Here is a 26,541-nt window from a genome sequence, read left to right as displayed (position 1 = left end):
TCACTGAAGTTCTGCCACATGTGAATTCTACCAACCCGCATTGGAGCAGCGTGGTGGAATAAGCTCCAAACCTTCTCCTCAAAAAGAGGAGCCTTTAGCCCAGCAGTGGGACATTCACAGGCTGTTACGGTACGGTATGATAAAAATATAAACGATATTTTTCACTACATTTGTTATATACTATATAGTTTGTACATTTATAAAAAAATTAATTACTAGGAATGAATTATTTGCTCAAAATACTCTCGTTGTCTGTACCCATTAAAAGTGTGGTCTCCAGTTAATGTAATTTGTTACTCAACTCGTGTCACGAGGCAGGAAACACATTAACATAAATGAATTATGCCAGAGAAACAACGCGCATCTACAAATAATTTTATTCATAAAAAAATAATGTCTCTTTTAAATTAAAACATTAAAAAAATACTATTCCCGTACCGGGAATCGAACCCGAGCCTCCTGGGTGAAAGCCAGGTATCCTAGCCACTAGACCATACGGGAGATGAGTTATACTCAGAAATTATAGTCTACTTTCTAAACGCCTAATTCTTAGTCATTGTATGACATCATACAAAAATATTTAATGTTTTTATGAATTAATTTGCCAAATCGAACAACTATGACAAGGACATCAATATATCAATTTTTATTTCCAATATCGATACCAACCTATTGAAATGAATCTTAAACTGCCTTTATTCGAAGTAAGGTACATATTTTCGAACGGGAAAATAATTCGGTGCATTCATATAATGACTTTATGTAATGTATGTATAAATTATTGAAAGGTTAATAATTTGTATTCAAACCTACCTATAATCAAACTGTATCCGTTCATATAAACTCGTAAGACACACGAAGGAGACCGTTATTTGTTACTTGTATGACTAATGTTAACGAGAATTCTATATCATGCAGACACAAAAGAGGAAAAGTCAACCGGTGGCCACTTCGACGTGTCTATATTGTGCAGGCAATTATCAACTCTATCGTCCACAACACAAGTTTTAAAATCTTATACGGAGTATACTGGTGTGTGAGTCATTATTGACATTATAGGAGATTGATCATAGAGTCGTAATGTTCGCTTTGGTGTAACCCCGTGAACTAGATGCCTGCGGGAACAGCTGGACGTTCACTTTGATGCAACAGTTAGTGAAATTGAATGTTAGATTCGTCGTAGTTATTTATTTAACACTTCAGCACAGATAAAAACAAATACAGATATCTTATAATATAGATAAGAAAGCTTCATGGCCGATTTCATATACCAGTATAATGAATCATGTCTAAAATAATTTAAAAAATTTATTATATTACACAAATATATACACGTCAGTCTCATATATTTAAATATGATTAACATTTTTTTAACTCACTGATTAAATAAAAACTTAAGTGTTTTTGTTGTTGTCTAAATTTGTCTAACCTCTTTTCTATGTATTCAGTGTACCCATCTATAATCTTCCTTTGCTAAAAAAACATACAAAGTATGTTTTTAAGCGCGAACATAAACAACTCGAAACTTTAAAGAACCCTTGAAATAAGGAACATTAGCCGTATAATAACCCTACAGACCGGGGCATGAACTTCAACTATCACGGAAAATTTTAGGCTAGTTTTTGTTTACGAAACAGTCATGTACGTATATGCCAAAGTTAGTTCAGGTAAAACGGCAGATCACTACGGCTATACACGGCTACTAACATTGCAGATATATATTAATTAGTAACGTCTCCAACAGGGTCAAAGTTAAAAACGGTATATACACAAACTCTAAGTCCGAGTAAACGATATCACTGACACAGTTCATTGACAACAAAAATATAAAAAATTCCATTATTTTTAATTAAAAACGCTGTGAAATTGAGCAAAGTGAGCCGTCCTTTGAATAGATACGAATGGAAACGACTAGAGGCTTCAAGAGAGCCACTGATCCACATTATAATGAACCTCTTTTATACGATCACAAATCTCGACAAAAACTTATTCAAATAAGTAGAAATCTTTCAGTTCGAGGTAAATAAACAGCTTACTATTATTTAGCTTGACAGACAATATCTTTCGTAAATATTCGATGCTATTTTCTTCCTGATAGTGTCAATGTTTAAAGCCGTGGTGATCACTTACCATCAGATGGCTTATTAGGCTTCTGCAAAACTGTTATCCATATAAAAAAAATACATTATATTATGTGAACCGAAATGGCCCAGTGGCTAGCACAAGGCTAGCTATTAAAACATATAATATGCAAACATTCTTCTCAAGAGGACACACTGTTACTAATATTATAAATATATACCTAAATTTCCTTTTTTTTCCCGCAAAAGTAGATGATAGTTTATATCGTGATAGTTTATAATTTAAGAACGGAAATAGGCTATGTAGTTTTTTTTTAGTTACGTGTAAGGTACATCTAAATACTGTAATAGAACAATTGACGGTACGAAAGCTTTAAAAAACAAGCGCTCAAACTATAACAGACGAATAAAATATCTACAAAAAATCAGTTTATTTATTAATGTTTATATTTTTTTATCATATGAGATTTGAATATACTAATTGGCAACGACACTTGTGACGTATAAAAAACACATGTCTGACGGTTTTTATGAAATTTGTAATTTTACTAACTCCTCTTGAGTTAGTAAAATTTTTGCTCAGCGTTGAGTTCGAACTGCACGAGCGCTAAATAGCAGTGATGCGTGTCAACAAATAGGTCACATCACTACAGCATATGTATGTAGAGTATACTAGTAGGATAAACATGAGCGTGTTGATTAAAAAAAATGTCCAACTAAAATAGTCTCAAACCGATGAAATTAGAATACACACATGTAATGGTACTTTACTTGGCGGTAGCGATTTGTGCTAGACCGTCGGGTAGGTATCACCTATTTTACCGCCAAAGAGCGATATTTAACCGGAACACAACATCATTCCGGTTTGCAGGTGTGAGTTAGTATAATTTCAGGCACAAGGGACATAACATCTTAGTTCCTAAGGTTGGTAGCGTATTGGCGATGTAAGGAATGGTAAATATTTCTTATTGGCGGTTACAAGGTGTTCGAAAATGGGCGTAAGTAGGCAAACGGATTTGTCCGTAAAGTAAGAGTTTGACCGTTTTTTTTATTCGTGCTCGGCCGAATAACTCAAATGCCGACTGCCGAGTATGTGACTAATGATATATTTATTATCGTCATCATGTTTGTTATTTTTAATCATTTCGTAAACTTTTGATAAATATTTTTTTAAATAAATTCAATGTAAATAATCAAGTTTAAGACATGATATTCCGTTAGTTGCTAATCGGTATAATTAACACTCAATTACCATTACAAATAAATACGTATATATTCATGAAATTTGTACGAGGTTTTTACAAAACGGAACATATTAAAAAGTAATAAATTATTTAAGCCAGTTAATAAATATTTATGATTAAACTAAGATAAAATATCAATGACATCATTTAGTTGTAAATTTTTAATATACGTTATCTTATTGTTTTAAGTTTTATCTTGTTCTTAGAAAGTCTTTATACGACTAACAAAAAATACCCTTAACGACATATTTGCTTTTGCGTAATAAAATGACAACTGAAACAACCCGGGTTTTTCTAGATCTTTAGGGATTATTCCAGAACCATCGCGATTTATTTATTTATTCATGTATAAAAAAACAGATTAGTATTTTCATTTTGATTCGGATATTCCTATTGAATTCCTCAATATAAGTAGCTGCTATATTATATAGATAAATGTTTTGCTCAATATTATTGTATATATATATAACATAGTGCGCAAATACATGTTATAGGCTTACTAACGGACACGTGTAATGGATAACATATTATATACCTAGTCGGCATTGGCTCCCCTTCTAATGCAATTCGCACACCCGTTGTGTTGTAGCGACAGTATCACTAATAACAGTTTTAATTTATATTTTATCTTTATTTAATTATATATATTTACATGTTACATTTTACGAAATCAATTACATTAAACGTTATTTTGTAATTCAAGAAATCCTTCATTATAATAACAAACAATAACGTTATTCAAACAAATCGCTTATAGATAACGATTCATACAATATTATCTCGCCTCCAGTTGAAGTATTTTTTCATCGACAAATCGAAATGAAATAGACATATAAAGTTTCTTTTTCTTCCGAGACGTATTTGTTTACATCAAAATGCAATATATGTTTAATGCTTATTGTCACAAATGTAATAAAGAATATCACTTAAAAAGTTTATCACCTGGTATATACCTCCTTAGAGATTATTTTAATAAATTATCTTTGACAAGCACTTTTGTGTTTACATTTTTTTATTTAATACTGCTGACGGTACACTCGATAACCATAGATGCAATTGATTCGACCTCCGCGCTCCCCCACAGGGCGCGTCGCCCGCGACGGCAACGCAGCACTGTACGCAAATAAACGGCCATGACGATTTCGTACTAACAATTCAATTTTTTATTTATTTACTCTTATTCATTTGTGTTTCTACGATTCAATATAAAATTGGTTAATTCTCATTTTGCAAAAATATCAAAATGATTTATTAAAATACTTTAAACTGATTAAATTAGTAACATAATATTGAAATAACCAATGATAGGGTCGTATAGATAGGTATCTATGAATGACTTCAGACAAGCAGTTCAGGCATGTTTACACATTTGGGTCGGGAATTTAAAACCGAGTCAAGTGCATACAAAGCGGCTGTCGCAGAAGCCTAACCACGACGCCGACGCACTGCAGATCCGACCTCAATCTTTGGCCTACTTGATTTTTCGTCTTTTAATTGAAATGTTAGAAAGGTCCACGTCATCGATGATATTTATCAAGTCGAGTTTTAGGGTCGACGCAATGCAGGTGCGACCCAAATCCAAACGCGCCGGCCTCGGCTATGCTGGGTCATACTTTAGTTTTGGCAACCTCGTCTGCGCTTCTGCAGATACCGTGTGGATGATTCAATATGGATGAAGTTTTTAAAATAACAAAAAAATCCAATCGAGTTTATTCCTCCTAAATTTCTCTCATCTTATTTGTGTACGATTAATTAAAAAAAATGTAGTCAGTATTTTGATCCCAATAATTTTATGAAGCAGCTAAAAAACTATCGAAAAAATATGGATATTTTTGTATTTTAAACGTTGTTATCAAATGTGACGAATGCGACGCAGAAGCAATGGTAATTTATAACGAAGGAACACAATTGAAAAAAAATATATTCAGATATATTGGCGATACATTAAAAGTCGAAAAAACTGAACTAAAAATAATGAGATTTACACTATTTTGTGTGATATATTCTGTGTATGTGTGACGTAAATTATGTTTTACATAAATAACAAGTTTATTGTGACGTCGCTCTGGAAAATACTTTTCACAACGCAAGTCCTGAAAAGGTACCAGGCGAACATAAGCAGTCAACAGTCATTGTTATCAGCAGGCGACGAGAGGCGAGAGGGGCGAGGTGCTGTATGGAACGTTAAACACAGCCACACATAGGTAATACACATTGATAAGTTATCAGCGACACACTACACTAGAGATTGAAATAACGTGGGCTGCAGACATTCATGTTTTCCCAATAATTTCGTAAAATCTTCGTAAATGAATCTTTTTTGTTTTACTCAATCTTGTTTATAAGAAAAATATAGTTAATTTAATTAATAATTTGTTCGCAAAATACTTGGTAATAATACCAAACCAAATTGACAAATTTATAATAAAAAATTGAACATTGTATTTAACTATTTGTGTAACTACGTAAGTGTGTATCTAAATATGCCTCGTTACGATGTAACAGGCGATATTTAATTAACTCAACTACCACAACTGTTCGTATTGTTCGCTCTTCTCAGAATAGAACAATAACGCTCCCACTGCAATCATCTGCCTGATATCGAGTGCCATCTGACCTTATAAATACTCGAAGAACTGATACAATATAATAATTTTAAACTCTAAATTCCACTTTGTTCATCATCACATCATTGTATGAATGAAACAGAACAACAAACGATATTTATAGAAATATTATGTATGAAGATGCCATGATATTTTAAATTGTGCGCTCGATAACGGAGTCAATATAAAACAAAGAGTTAAGGAATAAAAGCGGCCACTGACGCTGGTCATCGACCTCGATTCTTCAATACAACATCATCCGCTGTGAATAATATGCTCGCGCCTAAAGAACTACCAAACATAAACCGATGCACCATAATTTGCGTTCGAGACATCGCGTGCATAAAAAATATAAGCGACAGCAGATGACGCTCATCGTGTCGTGACGTATCACCGCGTAAAGCGCTTACGTTCACGTGTTGTACAAACAGTTAGCGCTTGTTTAGCACCTTTGCATCTAGCGTCTAGCGACTGCAAGACGAACCGCCAGCTGTCCAAACAAACCGTTAATTGTTAATGACGTTCTCGTCTCTGTACTCTGTACTACCAAATACGTTAACATAACGATTGGTTTTCACGAATGTTTGTTATCCTCTTTTTATAAACAACATACATTCCTTCACAACCAAGCACCACGTGAATTATAAACACAAATTAAGCACATGAAATAACACAGTTGTGCTTTGCTAGCAAGCAGGCTAGGCTAGGCTTGAAATTATTTGAACCCGTAATCTTCGCTTAAGATTCACGTGTTCTAACCACTGCCATCAAAGCTTGTAATCATTAAAATCATTCATTCCAAATGACGAGAAATCAAAATTGTTCTAACCGTATATGTTTTAAAAAAATTCACTTGTATAAAGATAAATGAAGACCATAAGAACTTTATTCGAAATATAAACAAACCAGTTCAACTACTTCAAAGTACAACAACGATATAACAAAAACAAATCTAAATTGACCGGTGTCTAGGTGGTTCATGCTCCACCTAGCTCACTGCTTGTCGTTCAAATGGATCGAAGCCGCAGGGAATGTTGACTGATCTGTCGAGAGTAATCAACTAAGAGACGTAAACACATTACAATTTCAATGTTATATTGAAAAACGCAATAACAAATATCGAAATTCAAAAATTGTCGTTAGTCAAGGAAATAAATTCCACTGTAATTTCCGTTATGAACCTATTCAGCATTTATATTATGACGTCAGCTACGTAATATGGATATGAAGTTATGAACGCAGATTTCATAAGCACTGCAGATGTAAGGAGCGCACTTCGACCATGACATCGTTTTCAAACGAAAGAGATTTCACGGTAAATTTCATTTTGCTATTATATTTTATTATTTATAATAATCATTGTATTATTCATAGTAAAATATTAAAAGCAAAATGAAATATAAGCGGCAATAGCGCAAAGGTTAACGGACATTGCAATAAAAAAAATAGACTGGTATTCGACCATCTTAAATAAAAAAATAAATAATAAAAAGTGCCTGCATATATTACACAGTACATTAATAATAATAAAAAAAACCTTATTATAATATTCGTTACTTAATTAACCACATTAAATATAAGATATTTTTTTTTATTTATACGTGACAATCGTTGCAAAACGCTTAACAATAGTGCAAAGAGTCATAGAAAATACTCTCGCGCGACCTAATCAGGCCTTTCACCTAATTAATAACGGTTTTTCGCTCAGTCTTGCCAAACTGCTCCACATACCTAATGACCTATTTAAAGAACTAGAAACAAGCTTTTAGGTTAACAGCTTGTTTTGTTTTGCCAGATACTACGACCTTGCAAGCAGGGAACTTCCATAAGAGTTATACCAAGTTACTCTGTCTTACTAACTATACATGACTACTATGACTAATTATAAATTTAACTATTTATCATTTGTTTCATAACGCTTAACTAATATTAAGACTGGATTATATTACTAAATCCTCATTTCCTCTTGTATTAGAAATTATTCCGAAACACTGCTCTAATTCAGATTAGCGGATAAATATACCGATTCGAACCCGTGCTCGACAGTTAAAATCACCTTGGTCTAATCACTATCTCGGTTTATAGTACATTATCATCATCATCATCAGCCAATCATTGTCCACTGCTGAACATAGGCCTCTCCCAAGGTGCGCCAAAGCGCCCTGTCCTCCGCTATCCGCATCCAGTTGGTGCCCGCCACCTTCTTAAGGTCATCGGTCCATCTGGCTGCAGAGTGCCCTACGCTGCGCTTGCCGATTCGCGGTCTCCACTCTAGGACTCGTCTGCTCCAACGGCCATCGATCCTACGACATACGTGACCAGCCCACTGCCACTTCAGCCTGCTAATTTTGCAAGCTATGTCGGTGACTCCGGTTCTTTTCCGGATAATAGTACGAAATATATATTCCGGATAATAGTATAGTACGAATGCATTATTTAATAAAACCCGGAAGAACATTGACCTTGCGCAAACAAATAGCTTCAAGAGTAGGAAGCACTTCTCGATACCTACATATCCTTATTAGGTTTCACATCATAGGACGAACGCTAAACTATATTTTTTATTCAAGATAACGGAGAGAATGGAGTGACTAATTCTACTAATAAATTGTCAGTAACAGTAAAACAGTAACAGCCTGTTAATGTCCCACAGCTGGGCTAAGGCCTCCTCTCCCTTTTGAGGAGAAGGTTTGGAGCTTATTCCACCACTCTGCTCCAATAAATTGACACTTTATCGCAATCGAATTGGATCATAATCGTTGCCGTTTATCCACTGTTCTATTCTTTTGACATTATTCAGTTTATATTGGCTTTGATATTACGGTATATGGTAACACATATCGGTTTGGCTCAGATCCGAATACATATAGAATAGTCAAAGTTGAATTGGAGTTAAATCGGCAACGTATAGTAATCCACGTAAATTAGTAGAATTATCTCCCGAGTACAGCGAACGTATATTATCATGTTATCACCTCTACACATTACACACAACATAATATTTTAGGTGGTCAGTACAGAAGCTCTAAAAAAAACTGAACTTGATACTAGGTGCTCCGCGCGGTTTTATCCGCGTTAAGCGATACTTCGCTTAACGCGGATAAAACGCGGGGGCAGTAGCCCCGTCGGTCATAAACTAATATTATATATATAACCATTACGTTATACATACTATAACCATTCGCGACAAATGGGTCATCAAGTTTTTTTTTCTAATGGGGCAAATAGATGACACAAAAAGACGCTTTATATAAAAATATATGTACATTAATAAGAAGAATCATGTTGCCCTTGCATATACTATATACCACCATAAAGTTTACAATTTAAAGAATATAGTCAAGTCTTTAGAAAGCTTATCTCGCGACCAGCTTAAACTGGTCGAGACCAATGAGGCTGCGACTAACTCACGCGATGACGCAAGCCTGGCTGTATCGACACCACCGTCTTATAACTGCTTATATGAAAACAGCTGTTTCGTATAAGTACAAATCTACAAGTAATTCGAATGATATAAACGAATGGAAATGTAATAATTATTCCTAGTTTTAGTGACACGATTACAATTATTGAGGATAGCATGCCACGCTCTTTTTAAATAATGTTATACATATAAATAATGTTATATATATATAAATGGTTGTCCATATATCTGTTTGAGATTAATAAACTTCTGCACCCTATGAGCGATCACCATGAAATTTAACGACGTGTGTTTTTTCATGTAAGGAAGCACAACTGTATCTAGCTGTTCACAGCCAACCTCACCTGCACGTGGTGCATCCTGCCGATTAACAAACGAGGCTCTGGCGACCGACTAATGGCGGTATAACCATTCCATTAAGGCGTAGCTAAATACTGCAAACCGGTGACGGGCAGCAGCGTCATCTATACGACGAGCTATGCTCTGCGATCACCAACCCGCCTGCCCAGCGTGGTGATTACGGGCAAAACCTTTTATGTCACACACCTATACGCACCGGGAACTAGGGGAGTTCCCGGTCGCCCCACTGTTCCTGGCCAAGGCGGCGGTCATGATAAGGGCGGGGCAGGGGGTGCTAAGAATCCCCGGGTTACGGTAGGCCGCCAACACCGACTGACCCTGGCTACGTATAACGGACACACGCTACGGCTCGACGAACACCTGGCTCAGCTCGAAGAAGAGCTGAGGAACATAAGGTGGCATATTTTGGGGCTATGTGAAATCCGAAGAAAGGGAGAGGATACCATAGCCTTAGAATCAGGCCATCTTATGTACTTCAGAGAGGGAGACCAACCATCCCAAGGTGGCGTCGGATTCTTGATCCACAAGGCTCTCTCTGACAACATCTTAGAAATATCCAGTGTGTCGGCAAGGGTAGCGTATCTTGTGATCAGACTCACCAAGAGGTATAGCCTCAAGGTTATCCAAGTATACGCACCGACTTCGACACACTCGGATGATGAAGTGGAAGAAATTTACGAAAACATTTCTAAAGCATTGCACACCACCCAAAAGGCCCACTTCAATGTTGTCATGGAGGACTTCAACGCTAAAGTGGGAGTACATACTAGCAACGAATCGGTAGTAGGACAACACGGATTTAGAAACAGGAATTATAGGGGGCAAATGCTCGTCAACTTTCTAGAGAAAGAGAGTCTGTTCTTGATGAACTCTTTCTTTAAGAAACAGCCTCAACGGAAGTGGACGTGGCGAAGCCCAGACGCTATGATTAGAAACGAGATTGACTTTATTATGACGGACAAGAGGCGAATATTTAGAGATGTCTCTGTGATCACAAGGTTCAATACCTGAAGTGATCACTGACTTGTACGAGGCACTCTAAATATTGACAACAAGTTCGAGCGCGCCCGTCTAATGAGGTCTACACTCCGACCAAAACTGCTCCAAGCCGTGGAGTCTAGTACATTTCAGTTAAAACTGGAAAACCGATTCGCTGCCTTGGAAACCACCACTGACGTTGACATCAACCAAAAACTCGACCAAGTGGTGGGTATCCTTAGGGACGAGGGGACGAAATTCTATTCAGCGCAAAACACCGGCAAGAGGGCAAACTTTCGGGAGAGTCTCTAGAGCTAATGCGAAAATGACGTGAAAACCCTAGTCACTTCGTCAGATCTTAATAAAAAAATATCAAAGCTAGTAAGACGCGACCTCCGAAACTCCAACACACGCTCTATAAAAGTAAAATCGGGGGTCGAAAGTCTTTGTTCAAAAACTAGGTCGAAGCCATCTGACGAAGCTGACCACTTCAAAGGGAAAAATCGTCGCCTCTAAGCTCGAGATTCTTAGGGAAGTTCAGGACTTCTACGGTAAATTATATACATCAGTAGCGCCTCGTCCTCAACCCGACCCTGGGGATCCTAGAGCCACTTTAGCCCCCTTCATAGATGAGTTGCCAGAAGTAAGCCAAGACGAAATGGTGATGGCTTTGGAGCAGCTTAAATGGAAAAGATGGAATTACGACGGAGCTACTAAAGGCAGCTGGAAAACCTTTACTAGCGCAGCTCCAACGAATATTTAATTCTGTCATATTCTCGGGGAGAACTTCAAAGGCATGGCGCAAGAGTGTTGTCGTTATGTTTTTCAAAAAGGGAGACAAAAGCTTTTTGAAGAACTACAGACCTATTTCCCTCTTGAGCCATGTCTATAAGCTGTTTTCTAGGGTGATCACGAATCGTCTCGCGCGTAGACTTGACGAGTTTCAGCCCCCGGAACAGGCCGGATTTCGAAGAGGGTATGGAACCATAGACTACATTTACACAGTGAGAAGGCTTTTGACTCTATTGAGACCTGGTCTGTTCTGGAGTCCTTACAACGGTGCCAAATCGATTGGCGATACATCCAAGTGCTGAAAGGCCTGCATGACGCTGCTGTTATGACCGTCAAAGTACAGAATCAGCAGTCTGACCCTATCCTCTTGCATCGAGGAGTGAGACAAGGGGATGTCATTTCACCGAAATTGTTCACTAATGCATTAGAGGATATGTTCAAGACGCTGCATTGGGAAGAGCGGGGCATAAACATAAACGGCGAGTACCTGTCGCACTTGAGATTTGCAGACGATATCGTCATCGTGGCCGAAACCGTGCAGGACATGCAATATATGCTGAGCAGCCTGGTTGATACTTCTGCTCGAATTGGTCTCCGGATGAACTTGGAAAAAACCAAGATAATGTTCAACGAACACGTCAGTCCGGAACCAATAGCTCTTAACGGAGTTCCTCTCGAAGTTGTTCAGGAGTATGTGTACCTTGGGCAAACTTTGCAGTTGGGTCGAAACAACTTCGAGGGGGAAGCACGAAGAAGAGTACAGGTGAGCTGGGCAGCGTATAGAAAACTCGGTCAAGTCTTTTCGTCACGAATACCGCAATGCTTGAAGACAAAAGTCTTCAACGAGTGCGTCTTACCGGTTATGACCTACGGAGCCGAGACGTGGACACTGACAGTGCGTTTGGTCCACCATTTTAAGGTCGCTCAGCGAGCTATGGAGAGGGCTATGCTCGGAGTTTCTTTGAAGGATCGAATCCCAAATGTGGTGATCCGACAGAGAACCAAGGTTAACGACATAGCCCAAAGGATTAGTAAGCTGAAGTGGCAGTGGGCTGGACACATATGTCGCAGAACCGACGACCGTTGGAGTAGACGCGTTCTGGAGTGAAGACCACGCCTTGGCAAACGTAGCGTAGGACACCCTCCAGCTAGGTGGAGTGACGATATACGCAATGTGGCTGGCAGCGTTGTGGTTGTAGATTAAGAGCTGAAAATCGAGCTCAGTGGCGTGCCATTGGAGAGACCTATGTCCAGCAGTGGACGCGAAAAGGGTGATGATGATGATTTTGTGTTTTTTCATGGAGAAAACATTTATGCTATGTACTTTGCTCTAGATGATGTCGCTTGATGACGTTGCAACACAAAATTCTATACCGTTCAACCGATTGCTATGTCAATTATTATACATATATGTATACACAGGTATACTACAACGTATGCCGGTTTTCGCTAATGAAAAGAAAACCTATACAATTATCCATCAAATTCCATTAACACTATGTGATCTCTCGAATCAATTTTCAACAAGAACCAACAAGAAGCAAGCAAGCTCGTCTGCGTAGGTACCACCCACTCAACAGATATTCTACCGCAAAACTGCAGTATTTGGTTTTGTTGTGTTCCGGTTTGAAGGCTGAGTTAGCCAAAAAGTAACGAAGTAGAAACTTCTTTTTTCAATAGACCGTGTAAATACTAAAACCGGATGACGAGACAAAGACCTTAAAGAAAAATGTTCCTAAGCATAGTATTATAAAATCAGAGCGTTGGTGAAGGTTTAGATAGAACGCAATCTTACTTAAACACACTCCAGTGGTTCTTTCAAATATCACCAAAAAAAACAACTAAACAAAATTACAAAGTTGAAAAAGCAATTTTGTTCACGGAAGACGTAATATTATTACGAACTACTTATTTATTATTACCTTAGTGACCAAAAAAGTATTATATTTTAATAAAAACGGTACATAAATCGTGCATTTTAAATAAACAAAAATAATAAAATCGTAATTAAAAATCTATTGGCATTTTAAAAATGCAACTAATATAATACTCTTGTAATTTATTTACTGATTAAATAATTTAACGTATCTCTCACATATGTCTTATTACAATTAATTAAATCTCTATATAATTAGAAGGTTCATAAAACAGATTTCATTTAGTAATTGCTATATCCTTTTATACATTAACAGTCTACTAGAAACAATTATTATATCACTATTTAAAATCCTTAAACAAATTGTCGCGCAGATCCGATTAAAATAAAATGTAATTATATTAATTATTTGACAATAGATGCCTATTATAAGTATATAATGGCACACAAACAAAAAGATTCAATGAAATATAAGGCACTATCAAAATTATAATTGTACTAAGAAATATTAATGACTGTTAAATGTTTTCCAGTCATTGCAACCTCAAACTCAATACTTTTTGTATGCAAATGTGCCTTCCCATATTAGAGGATGGGACGAAAAGTGCGAAAACACTAGGGTAGCTACTATTGTTTCCGCAACAAATAGAGCAAAGCTTTGTTGCTTTCTCTGTTTACGCCTTTGCATTTGACTAAAAGATAAAAAGGCCTCATTTGTTTGCGTATGAAATGTTAATATCAAAACGGGAGACGGTGCTGGGCGAGCAGCCTGTAGGTGGCATTACAATAAAGACGGGAATAATAAGCAGTAGCAGACGTGTCTCGGGAGCGAGCCAGGCGCAGCCAATAAGAAACTACTATTTACAGGGCTCGCGACCAGTCAAGCGGAAATAATGTTTCAAATCAAGCGCTCTCGTCAAGAGATTTTATGATGGTTGTTTAGAAATATTGTACCTATATGTGCAAATATATATTTAACAATATAAATAAGAGCGACGCTGACTATATGCGCAGATATGATAATGATCCCGATAAAAATAATTGTGATATATAATTCGCCATATTGTGTTTTTGGTTCCTTCAATGTCATAGTTCGATGAGCAAGAACCGAAATTCGCATTTTACTTTTTATTATAATGTTTATAATTGTAACTTGGTACACCAAGTGTAAAACATCGATGTAAGAGACTTCGTAGCTCGTCAACCCTAGCTAGTAGCAGTTAGCATGCGCAACACGACAAACAAGGTCGACGGCCGCGCCTGCGCTCGCACACAGCGCGACGCACACGCCGCAGCATTAGGCTTAGGCTTCTCGTCTCGATTAATTATTTTATTAATAGATTCCATGACACATTTTTAATTTTTGTCATTTGGCTCTTAAAAAACCTTATTTACCTAGAATTTTTTATTACTTAAAGCGTAAATAATATTATTAATAATCAAAAGAATAATAGAATTTACAATTTTTAATGCTACAGAAAGAAGCATTTATCTTAATTGTTATTTAATTAAGCCCTTTGAGAGTCCATCAAATAATTAGAAATTTAATAAAAAGCAATTAGCTCTATTAATTTGTTAATCAACATTGAAATACCTGAATCGACCATAATAGTATGAAAATTTCAAAATCAACGTAATTAAACCATACATTTCCTAAAATTTTCTTTCGAGATATGTAAGACTGTTTTACTAACAAATCAATTTCAGTGTTAGCTGCAACTTTTCAAAAAAAAATAATAGAATTCCAAGCCACTTGGATGTAGATATAATGATGTATTTGATATAAGAAAACAATTGCTATTTTATTGATCTCTTTCTTGTATAGTCCTGAGGTAACAAAATATTTCACAATCAATATACTAACTGGTAGACAATTGAACTGCTAAAAACATCTTGTATGTTAGTCTTAGTTAAGATCAAATTCTAAATTTAATTAAAAATTAGTAATTTATAAAAATAATTCATTTTAAGATGTGCAGTTCTTGGTTTTTATGTGTGATTGTTCTTTACTCTTAGTTAGTTTAAGCAAGTAAAACATAAAACACTATTGTTAATTCTTTATATTTAAATCTTGTTGATATGAACCATCAAATAACAATTTTCAACATAAGCTTTCAGTACTTATGCTTTGCCAGTGTGCCTCAGAACAAGAATTTTCACTCTAGTTATTTAAACATTGAAAACTACTTTTAAGTAAATATATTTGTGCAATCAAAATTAACAATAGTAACAATTTTAATGAACTCATTCTTCTAACCGTTGCAGAATTATAAGCAGCTTCAATACTGCCATAAAAAACTGAATGCTTTGAATTTGTTTTACTTTATTTTTCGTTTTTCAAGAATAAATTAATAACAATGAAATATTATTACCAATATTGATTTATTTATGTGTGAAGTGAAGTAATGATAAACTAAGACAAATAATTTTGACATAGTCGCTAAGTATATGGAAGAGAAACTAATAGAACCTTATCTAAAAATATTTTCCAAATATGTCATTATTTTATTGAGTTTTTCCAAAATGTTGTTTTATATATTAGTATATTCTGTTGATATCTAAGATGGTTGAACTAAGGCTCATCAATATATATTGTCATAATGTTGCTGTGGGAACCATGTGTATTGTTTAAAACAACAGCTATTGATCAAATCGCATAGCCATTGTGTTCTTATACTGTATAACATACATATTGTTCAAACTATTTTTTTCATAATGATAAAATATATTTGAACATTTATAATTGTATGCAAACATTTCTGTAAGTTATTTAATATTCAAATTCAGTGAACCTTATCAATATTTCACATAGTTTGTAACTTATTGCTCTTGCCCACTTGTTTACCTTGTAACTTACTTTCTAGCTGTAGTGCAGAAGTTGCTTTACTTTATTGAATACTTTTGTAATATATATAAAATGTAACAGAGGATTTTATATAGTTTTTCAATACTTTAATTAAAATTAAATAATAATATGAAAATGCTCACCTTCAGGGTACGCCTGTTTGTTAGCAATAAAGTCTATGATCATATGAGTGGAGTTGTAGAGGTGTCCCATAGCTCGCATGTCGAATTCGAAATCAGCCATGTACGTTACATTGATCACCGGCTTCGAGTAGTTCACGACCGATGTCTGCATCTCCCTCAACGTGCCTTCCAGAAGATTGTCGGTTATGTTATCAAGCCATGACTGTCCCGTAGTCACACCTCCACCCACCAGCACACAGAACACAACCACCTTCCACATCATGTCGCTACCCTAGCGATCCTCACAGCAGTAACCATATTACTATCATTGCATTTTATTCATTTTAATGCACAAACTTTCTTATTGTAGGGTAAACTATCTGTTTGCAAAACAAACACACAAAGATACCCACTCACAAAACATAAATAAACACGATCGAGGTCGGACACGATTTAAAATAGAATGGACGTATTTTAAAAACGTTTAAAAAAATCTTGACACTTTATCTTAACATATTCTATTCCGATTTTCTGTTAGAATTTACATGTTTTTTTTAGTCTTTGTCATTTCACGATGTTACAGTTCTGAGAACAAATCGACTAAACCCGGTCGATGCACAACGTTGAATGAAGATTGAATCATTGAAGAGTGTAAGACCGGAGACCGGAAATAATAATTGAATGTTTCTCTCTTCATTCCTCATTCATTAAAATGTCAAGAATTCGATGTTACACTAGCTCCATCTCTGTTACATTCGTTTATCTTGTATTGTGTTGCTAGTGATAAAAATACTAAATAAAAATACAATAAATAAAACATTCATTATAATACTAAAAATACATTATTTGTACATGATAATAATCATTGTTGTTTTTTTTAATAATTTCGATATTGTTAAATATAACTCGATTTTAGAAAACAAATCTGATTTCTGGGTTCGTTCAGGATATTGGTATTACGAGTAGGGTAAAATAAAATATTCTTTAAATAATATTTTCTTATTTTATTAAACATACACATAACATTATAAAATCTTAAAACGACGTGAAGTGTGTGCCTATACAACAAGAGTTTAACAACAAATTAAAAATAAATTATTAAAATTCAAAATCCTTATGTAATCGCTTAATTATTTTGTATTTTTGTACAGTGTATAATTCGATGATTACAAAGATTAATTCACTTTGTTTATCGATGTAGCAAGGCGAAAGTAAAGGTAATCTTTATTTCGGTCACGAGGGAAAGCGGCCAGCATCGAAAGGGTGATTCGTGAGCGTTTATGTACAAATAATGAATGGTAGATCACCGTCATAGATAACACTGTTTCAATACGGATATTACACTTCTAGAGTACATTTGTAATGAGCATGTCAGTAGATAGAAGACGTGTCAGACGTCCTCGTGCAGTGGTTCGTCTTTGAGCAGCCGCGCGGCGGAGTCGCCGTCGGCCGAGGCGGGCACGGCGCTGTGTCGCAGCGCGTCCCGCAGCGTGCGCTCGCGCAGCGTGCTCGCGCACAGACCCGGCACGCGTCGCAACCAACGCGCCGCTTCCTCGCTCGCACGGAAAAACACCACCTGCCGACCCTCACTCTCTAACTCCTTTATCAGTCGTCCCAATACCTGAAAACGAGGGCGTCGGTTAGATTCACATTATCAGAACTCTCGATTCAATCACCGAGAACGTCGAGAACATTGTCCCTTCTGCATGTGAACATCGATGACTAAATAATCATGAATTGTCAAGCTCTATAGCGGGATATAAGCGGGATTTCAGTGGTGGTGCAAGGTACCTGCGCAGCGGTGTAGTCAATCAGTGAGAGCGCCGAGCAGTCAACGAACAGCTCGCGATGATTGTCGTTGCAATCGACTGCAGTGCGCACGCGCGCCGCGAAGCTCTCCGCGTTGATGTAGACGAGTGCACGCCGCGGCCGCACCATCAGTACACTGCCGCCGACAGACTATGCAGTGTGCGGGCACGATAAGATATTATTTGTGGTTAGTGTTTTTCAGTAATTTAACTTAGTAGATACATCATAATATTAAATGTAGTTTTGGTTTCGCTGTATTTTGTAAGTTATATTTTGTAAGTATGTAAATCTTTTTTTACAGATACTATAACAATTATAAAGCTGATTGTTTCGGTGTTGTTAAAAGAGGTAAATTATCACAAGAATTTGAATTGATTTAAATTTATTTGATATTCTTAATATGATAAGTTTAACTTCACTAGACTAATGGAGTTTCAAAATCATCTTAGGAATGGTTCGATACACCCATTTTACTATTTCCTGCTTAGAATCGAAAACGAGTGAGTCACAAATCTACAAAAGAATATAGAGGAATATTCTACCTTTAATATTTTACTTCGTGGTAGGGCCTTGTGCAAGCCCGTCTGGGTAAGTACCACACTATCAAAAATTCTCCCAGCAAACAGCAATATTTAGTAGTTTTGCGTTCCGGTGTGAGTGAGCTAATGGAACCACAGCCACAAGTGACATAACGTCTTATTTTCCAAGGTTAGTGGCGCATTGGCGATGTAAGGAATGGTTAAAATTTCTTACATCGCCAATGTCAATTGGGCGGCGATGACCACTTACCATCAGGTGGGTTCTTTGCCCATCCTATAACATAAAAAAATCCTTAAAATAATAACTTTTCTCAATATCTAAATATCTATCAGTAGCACACCTTGTCGCTGGCCATCAGAAGCGCGGGGCGGCGCAGGAGGTCGGTTATCAGCGCCGCCAGCGAGGCGAGCGCGCCGCACAGCACGGCGGCCTCCACGCCGACGCACACGCCCACCGCGCACGTGAGCGCCGCCACCGCCGCCTCGCGCCGCCGCCCGCGCCACAGCCGCCGCGCCGCGCCCACGTCCACCTGAGGATGGCCGTGTTCATTTCGTTAATATATAAATAAAATATACATTTTATTTTTAAGTTTCACTGTATAAAGAACGATGTAAAAACCCTATAGGATTTATCCGTACATCGGTGTTCGTTGTCAACAATTACACACTTAAACGTGTATATCTAGGAAGACATACCTTCTTCTAGGTAGTTAAAAAAAGTACTCTTAACTCTTGGCATACTACTTCAATTAAATTTTATTATGTAAGTGAATATTATTCTTAATGAGAAATAAAATTTCTTTAACCCGAATTAATATGCACATACGACTTTACAAATAGTTTACGATTAGTTTTCCGTCTCGAAATTAAAGTATACGAAAATTAGTATTTTATGTAAATAACAGAACTCACCATGAATATAACGGCGCAGATGAGAACGGACGATAAGCAAGCCTTAGGTATGAAGAAGAAGTACCGAGTGAGGAAGTTCAGAGCCAGCAATGTTATCAGACCTGAAATAAAATGGCGACTATTGAGTAGTGACTGCTATGACTATGATTATTCGATAAAAACGTAAAACGTTCCGTTTCGTTGACATCCCTTATGTCGCAATAAAATTTGTATTCTTTTTAGAACTATAAACATCTTAGTTGGGATAAACTGAGACTTCGAGCGTCAGACGATTAAGAGTAAGTTTTCGAGCGTCAGATGACGTCAGCGTAACATTTGTTATTGTAAGTGCGTTAATGTGTGCGTGAGATAGGTCACAACGCTCACACGTTTACACATCAACTCTCGTGGGTACTTGACACACACTATTCCTATTTAATTCAATTTGACAAAATACTCTGATGATAATCATACGTGCGCGTGCTCGTACCCGAGTAGAGGCCGGCGGCGGGCGTGCGCACGCCGGACGAGTGCGACACGGCGGAGCGCGTGAAGGCGCCGCACGTGGGCATGGCGCGCACCAGCGCTCCCACGCAGTTGCACACGCCCAGCGTCAACATCTCCTGCGCCGCGTCCACGCACCCGCCCTTGCCTGCACAGCGGAATGAAGATAGAATTATCATCCCATCACGTCGGGATCACCAATGCTATGACTATGCGACCGCGTGCCCTGTAAGCGGTGTGTGAGGAATGAAACGGCCGAGGGTCGTATGCCAACTAACTTTATTAGCATAATGTCGTATTCCAAAATTTAAAATTTGTATGGTACTCACTGAAGGACTTGGCGATGGCGATATTTGCGAGCACCATGACGAAAGGCAACAGCATTAGACTCGAGCCGAGCTTTGTCGTCATCTCCAGGAATCCAATCGTGCGGTTACCGATTACTGTGCTGAACGGCGGCAGACCGAACTTGGGCAGACCGGGCTCCACTTTACCTATCACGGAACCACGTAACTTTTAAAATGTGAATTAGAGTTACACATTTGTATATTCACGCTAATAATATAAATTAATTAGTTTATTGTCAGATTGTTATAACATTTAACGTTTTCTTTTTTATTTTCAATTAAATATTTATTGTTCTATATATTACAAATTATTTAAAAAATAGCTATGATATAAAAAGGGTTTAAAGGTTTCATTGATATATTGTCTTAATAATCGTACTATGACCAAAATTTGTTTTAGTAACATAAATATCATTTTTTATCTATGTATAAAGAACACCGATTACCTGATAGTTTGAAGAGTGGCAGCTTGGCGTCGTACGTGTAAAAAGCGAAGGAAGAGGCAGCGAAAACAACCAGCGCATTGCGACCGATAGAAATAAACCACAGTGTTTTTTTCAATTTGTACCGCTTTGGACTTATTGGAATGTCCTTCAACTTCTGAAATAACGAAAAATCAGTATCAACAAAATATTCGGATTTTATAGTTTTGTTCACAGCTAACGGAATCATTTGTGGCCAATATCAAATGTTCGAATAATTATCTAAATATCAAAAATCAATTTAAATGTTAACCCTGAGCAGTAATAGTGTGGTGCAGCACGCTACGGCGAGTGCGCAGTCAGCCACGCGCACTTCGCGCCAGCGCAGTACAATCTGCCTCAGGTTCTCAGCAGGAGATTCCGCCACGAAGCTCAGACCCAGCAGCCCCTTTAGCTGCGCAACCACGATGATCATAGCCGTCGCAGAAGTGAAACCGGTCGTCACCGCTGGCGAGATCAAATCCACCAGAAAACCTGCGCGTCGAGTTGTAGCGAATAGAATCCAGCCGATCGGTGTCAAGGTCACACAAAAACAAAATCAAAAGCTAACGTTTATAAATAATTATGATATTGCAAAAAAATGTAAATATGTCACCTTATGTTAATTGCTACGAGGTTGCTGTCATTTTTATTTAAGAAGTCAAACATTTCTTAAGTTTCGCAAATATTTAGGAAAAATTCTTTTATAACTAATTCTTTTACAAACATATTTTGTAACACGCAGATAGCTTATCATTCATTTGATACCTGTACGTTTTGATAGATTTTATTTGTCTATTGTATTTATACTCCGCATCTTTACATAAAAATAGAAAAATAGAACAGCAAAATATTCGGCACACGAACAAATGGCCCACTGTAAATGCTCTTCTTTCCCCATAAAGGCGCGCTCTGTAATGAATATAACACACTACTTACACCGCCAATGCGCTCCTAAACGCGGAAGCTAAGATATTATATCCTTGTGCCTTCAATTACTACAATAAGCTTCTTAATTTTACTGGTGGTGGGTTTGTGCAAGTCCGTCTGGGTAGGTACCACCCACTCATAAGATATTCTATCGCCACAGCAATATTCAGTATTGTTGTGTTCCGGTTTAAAGGGTAAATAAGCCATGTAACTATAGGCACAAGGGACATAACATCTTAGCTTGGTGGTACATTGGCGATGTACGGAATGGGTAATATTTCTTACATCGCCAATGTCTATGGGCGGTGGTAACCATTTACCATCAGATGGCCCATTTGCCAGTCCGCCTACCTATTTCAATTAAATAATAGTTTTAGAACTTCCCAAAATCATAATAGTGGTAACTGTAATATTTTATACGCCACAATCATTAACAGAAACAACCTTTTAATATCAAGAAATGTACAAAAAATATCCTTTTGTAATTTATAAAATACAGTATTAGATACCGAATTAGATGGTAGTGAGTTCGAAGTTACAAGTCAAGTGACTTTTCGATCTATTCTTATTAAAATAAGTTTTTGTTTTACGAATTTCTTTACAATTTCATTTACCTAAACGTAGAATTCCCATAAGAAGCACGATGCAGCCGGAGAGGAAGGTAAGAAGCACTACGAAATCAATTGGGAGGTCACGGCATGCCTGCAACGTGAGCAATGCCATAAGGCTCGTGGGCCCTATCGACACTTCCTTCACCGTACCCAGCATTACGTATAGCATCGTACCTGCAAAGACAATAATCATTTTTGCAACAATATCCACCTTCAATGAAATGAACTAAAATATCTACAACATTATTTTAATATTGTCCATATAATAGTGTAGCATTGCTTCTGTATTATAAATCACTAATGCGTATTTGTAAACAACTATGAGACAATTAAAAATTCCAGGGATGTGTATATTTTTATGACTGCAATTATTTTTCGAACGATTTCAAGTATGACTGTTTGCAAGGAAAACGTGGCATTCGCGAGAGTATCCCGAAATAGTAACGTCGTTGCTTTTAAAACACACACATTCTGAATATATTATTGCCTTGAGTCTTGAGGCTCTAGGAGTAAACGCTCAATAATAATTAATTATTATTAGCTAGCTTAGGTACCTCGCCAGCTTCGCTAGTCGTAAAATAAAACTTTATATCTATTGGTCGATTGAGATCGAGAGTACAAGAATTAACCTCTATATCTCAAAAATAGAAACTAAATATTTTCTTTAAAGAATATGACTAAGAACATCTTTTGAACAGCCTATCAAACTAAAATAGTTCACATTGCTTTCTATGATTATAACCGTTTTACAATTTTACTATCTAATATTAGCTTTTTTTTTTGCCTATCTTTAAATACTCATCAAAGGTTAGATTCTAAGGTATCATGTCCGTTTACAAATGGACCGTTTAAAAATACTTTTCCTTATATGTAGATGTTAGGTATATATCCTCAATAAATAAACTTTAATTATATAACGAATGATATTTCAACAAATTTTTGAATTGATAAGTAAATATATTTATTTCAAGCCGCAATAAAGTATAATATATGGGCATATTCTCGTATTGTATATTATATTGCCTTAATTATGCCGCACAGATACCTATATCGAAAATACGCAAATATTTAATATGAAGAAAACTGTTTCTCGCAAATAAAATTTTAGCAATTTATTTAATATCATATTGAGTCTAGATTCTTATGTTCTTATTTTTATTATTATAAAATAGACGCATGGGCAAATGGGCCACCTGATGGTAAGTGATCACTACCTCCCATAGACGTTGGCGCTGTCAGTAGTATTAAATATTACTTATAACGACAATGCGCCACCACCCTTAGGAACTAAGGTGTTTCCTAGCCTTCCCTTTTTGCCTGTAGTGACACCGGAACGAAGGTACTATCAAATATACAGATCCTATCAAAAACGCTTATTAATCAAACCGCATAGACAGCAAAACGGATCCTTTATTCATTATAGTGACTAGACTTTAGATTGTATAAATTTAACGTTATCGCGGAAGAAAAATATAATAATAATAATACCCTGGGACATTTTTCACACACGGCCATCTGATCCCAAATTTTGCTTGTACAAAGCTTGTGCTATGGAAATCAGACAACTGATATACTACATATACTACTTTTCTTTTGTAAATACATACTTATATAGATAATGACACCCCGACTCAGGACAAAACAGACATGTTCATGCACACAAATGTCTGTCCTGGGTGGGAATCGAACCCACAACCAACGGCGTGAAAGGCAAGTATCTACCAACCATGCCAACCGACTCTAAAATAATAATGTTTCTTAATCTATAACTATTATGCCTATTATCCTAAAAATATCATTATGTTTTCCTAACGTCACTAAGCTAATTGGTATATGGCTGTATAAATGTAAAATTATGTCCATTTGAATTATTTTAAGCTTGTTTCCTTATCTATTATTCTATAACGTCTACTCCAGGATGCTAAGTTTATACGAAACCAGTTAATTGATATGTTATAATTAGATATTTTTTTATAACATTATCTCACAATTTGAATCTCTCAACGGACGCGTATACAATTTATACACAACAGAAAGGTATATTCTTCTACCTAAAGTGATGGTAAGGACGTTTTTAAATCAATACACTTTTTATCGAGCCGGTTGGCGTGGTTGGTGGACAGACATTTGTGTGCATGAAGGACCTGTCTGTTTGTCCTGAGTCTGGGTGTAATTATATATATAAGTATTTATTTACAAAAGAAAAGTAGTATATCAGTTGTCTGGTTTCCATAGTACAAACTCTGCTAAATTTGGGATCAGATGGTCGTGTGTGAATAATGTCCCAGGATAGTATCATATCTAATATTTTATATTTTCCATACTGGATGTTATTATGAGTTGGTATCACGTTGGTATTAGCATTCTTATAGTTACAATGTACCTAACTAACATTGGTGTGCAAATAAAGTTGATTAATTCTCTTTTTCAAAATACAATATCTAAGAAATAGTTAATTCATGTCAATAAAAACTACAAGTTAGTATAAAATAAAAATATAAGTAAAAGCATAACGTATTATGTAACATCGATAAGAAATTGTCGTAATTTAGTAATTAAAAGACTGAGCTTTCAAAACGTCTCAATATCTATTGACATAATTGCACCAATGATTGCGATAACATTATTACTTATAAAGGTATTTTACGATATGCCATCTTTAATCTAGCAGGATGTATCTTGCTCAAATAATGCTTGATTACTGATATCAATAATGTTATTTCATAAATATAAATAAACACCGGAGTGAGAACGTTATGTTCAGATACAATATTGGAATATGTGTTGCGACATCAAACTAACAAACAGCTTATTCTTACACATCTTATTATTTCGTTTGCGTTTTAACAATAACATTCCTTCATACTTTTCAATAAAATTAATATTATAAATATGTCATTGTATGACACAGTGACATGCTACTCACCCACAAAGGCGGAATAGAGTCCGTATTGCACGGGCAAGTTGGCCAGCGAGGCGTAGGCGATGCTCTGCGGCACGAGCGTGAGACCCAGCGTGACGCCGGCCACCGCGTCCGCCGCCGCGCTGGTGCGGTCGTACGCGCGCGCCCAGCGCAGCACGGGCAGGCGGCGCTGCAGCCACGACGAGAAACCGCCGCCGCCAGCCGACACGCTCAGTGGAACAGTATCTATCTCCTCCATTCTGCACTCTCATGCAAGCGACTTCACGCTAGCCTACCGTACGGTAGGTTAATTTTCCGGTAGTGCAGGCAATTCACGACTGATTTTCGAAATTAGGTGAAATATTTTATTATCAGGACATACAGTCCTGAAATAGTGCGAGTAAATAGTGCGAGCGTGAGTCGGTCGCGAGTGCGTACGCGCGCCGAGCGAATTGCAACAGAACTACCGATACTCTGCTAATTCATTATCTTTATGCAGTCAGAAACCTGTCCGAAGTAGTCGGGTAAACATCTTATAGCAAATAAGATACTGATAAAACTATTACACTTTGTGCTGCGATCGTCCTACCGGCGCGAGCTGGCGACCTTTAATCCTTATTTACAAATACGTGACTTCTTGTATATACATGATAAGCTTCACTTGGATATCTCCTATCATTGGGGCAAGTCGACACGACCACATCAAGCAAGCAACGAATTAACTTGGACGTGGATCTTCTAAGCACACAACTAATGCACCAAACGACATTGACATTTAGTAAAGTCCATAAATATTCAATAAATCATATTTACGACTAGCTTCAACCAAATCCGGATTTGAATCGGACTCTTTTTAGGAACATCTATGACGCAATGCATTTCGAATAAAACGGATACCAATTTTATTTCTGTTTTTATAAATAAATTAAAAAAATATACGCGATCTTCAAAATTAGCAAATATAAAGTCTGTCGACTTGCGTGGTAACTCGCGCCGCGTTATAGAATCGTGTCTAGATATATATATTGATCGATGAAGAGCATTAATTACTTAACGATTATATAAATGTGGCCATCACGACAACCTCGGCAGATGTGAAATATCGAAATTTATGATTATTGAACAATTTATAGATTATTAAAAACAAATAAAATTAAATTAAAATATAGATACATAAAAATATAAATTTTTCGTATGTGTTTCGTCGTGTCGTTTCCCG

At 36.7% G+C, this 26,541-nt stretch overlaps 2 protein-coding genes and 1 non-coding gene across 6 annotated transcripts in view; all 3 read right to left on the bottom strand.

Moving 5' to 3' along the window:
- Positions 1-16,945, bottom strand: part of LOC126770498 (prominin-like protein) — a 46,017-nt gene extending 29,072 nt beyond the window's left edge. For both annotated transcript variants that reach the window (XM_050489901.1, XM_050489902.1), the window contains exon 1: positions 16,350-16,945. In XM_050489901.1, the coding sequence (XP_050345858.1) occupies positions 16,350-16,611 (262 nt within the window). In that variant the 5' untranslated portion in view covers positions 16,612-16,945. The remainder of the gene's footprint in view (positions 1-16,349) is intronic.
- Positions 1-25,816, bottom strand: part of LOC126770530 (sodium-independent sulfate anion transporter-like) — a 292,448-nt gene extending 266,632 nt beyond the window's left edge. For 2 of the 3 annotated variants that reach the window (XR_007669461.1, XR_007669460.1), the window contains exons 1-10: positions 25,347-25,816; positions 22,424-22,594; positions 21,154-21,374; positions 20,865-21,018; positions 20,401-20,565; positions 20,058-20,219; positions 19,589-19,689; positions 19,018-19,206; positions 18,120-18,287; positions 17,478-17,949 (exon numbers count right to left, since the gene is read on the bottom strand). Coding sequence is in view for 1 of the 3 variants with exons in the window: in XM_050489961.1 (XP_050345918.1) it covers positions 17,719-17,949; positions 18,120-18,287; positions 19,018-19,206; positions 19,589-19,689; positions 20,058-20,219; positions 20,401-20,565; positions 20,865-21,018; positions 21,154-21,374; positions 22,424-22,594; positions 25,347-25,581 (1,797 nt within the window). In the remaining 2 variants the exon portion in view is untranslated. Of the gene's footprint in view, positions 1-17,343; positions 17,950-18,119; positions 18,288-19,017; positions 19,207-19,588; positions 19,690-20,057; positions 20,220-20,400; positions 20,566-20,864; positions 21,019-21,153; positions 21,375-22,423; positions 22,595-25,346 lie in introns of those variants that run through there. The other variant, XM_050489961.1, reaches the window with a different exon arrangement.
- On the bottom strand, positions 430-501 carry Trnae-uuc (transfer RNA glutamic acid (anticodon UUC)). The gene has a single exon. It is a non-coding gene; the product is annotated as a tRNA-Glu (tRNA).
- Positions 25,817-26,541: the final 725 nt, after the last annotated feature.

This window comes from Nymphalis io, chromosome 9, assembly GCF_905147045.1.
Source record: "Nymphalis io chromosome 9, ilAglIoxx1.1, whole genome shotgun sequence".
Taxonomy (NCBI): Eukaryota; Metazoa; Arthropoda; class Insecta; order Lepidoptera; family Nymphalidae; genus Nymphalis; species Nymphalis io.
Note: the sequence above shows the minus strand (reverse complement) of the source record. Positions and strands in the feature narration are given on the sequence as shown.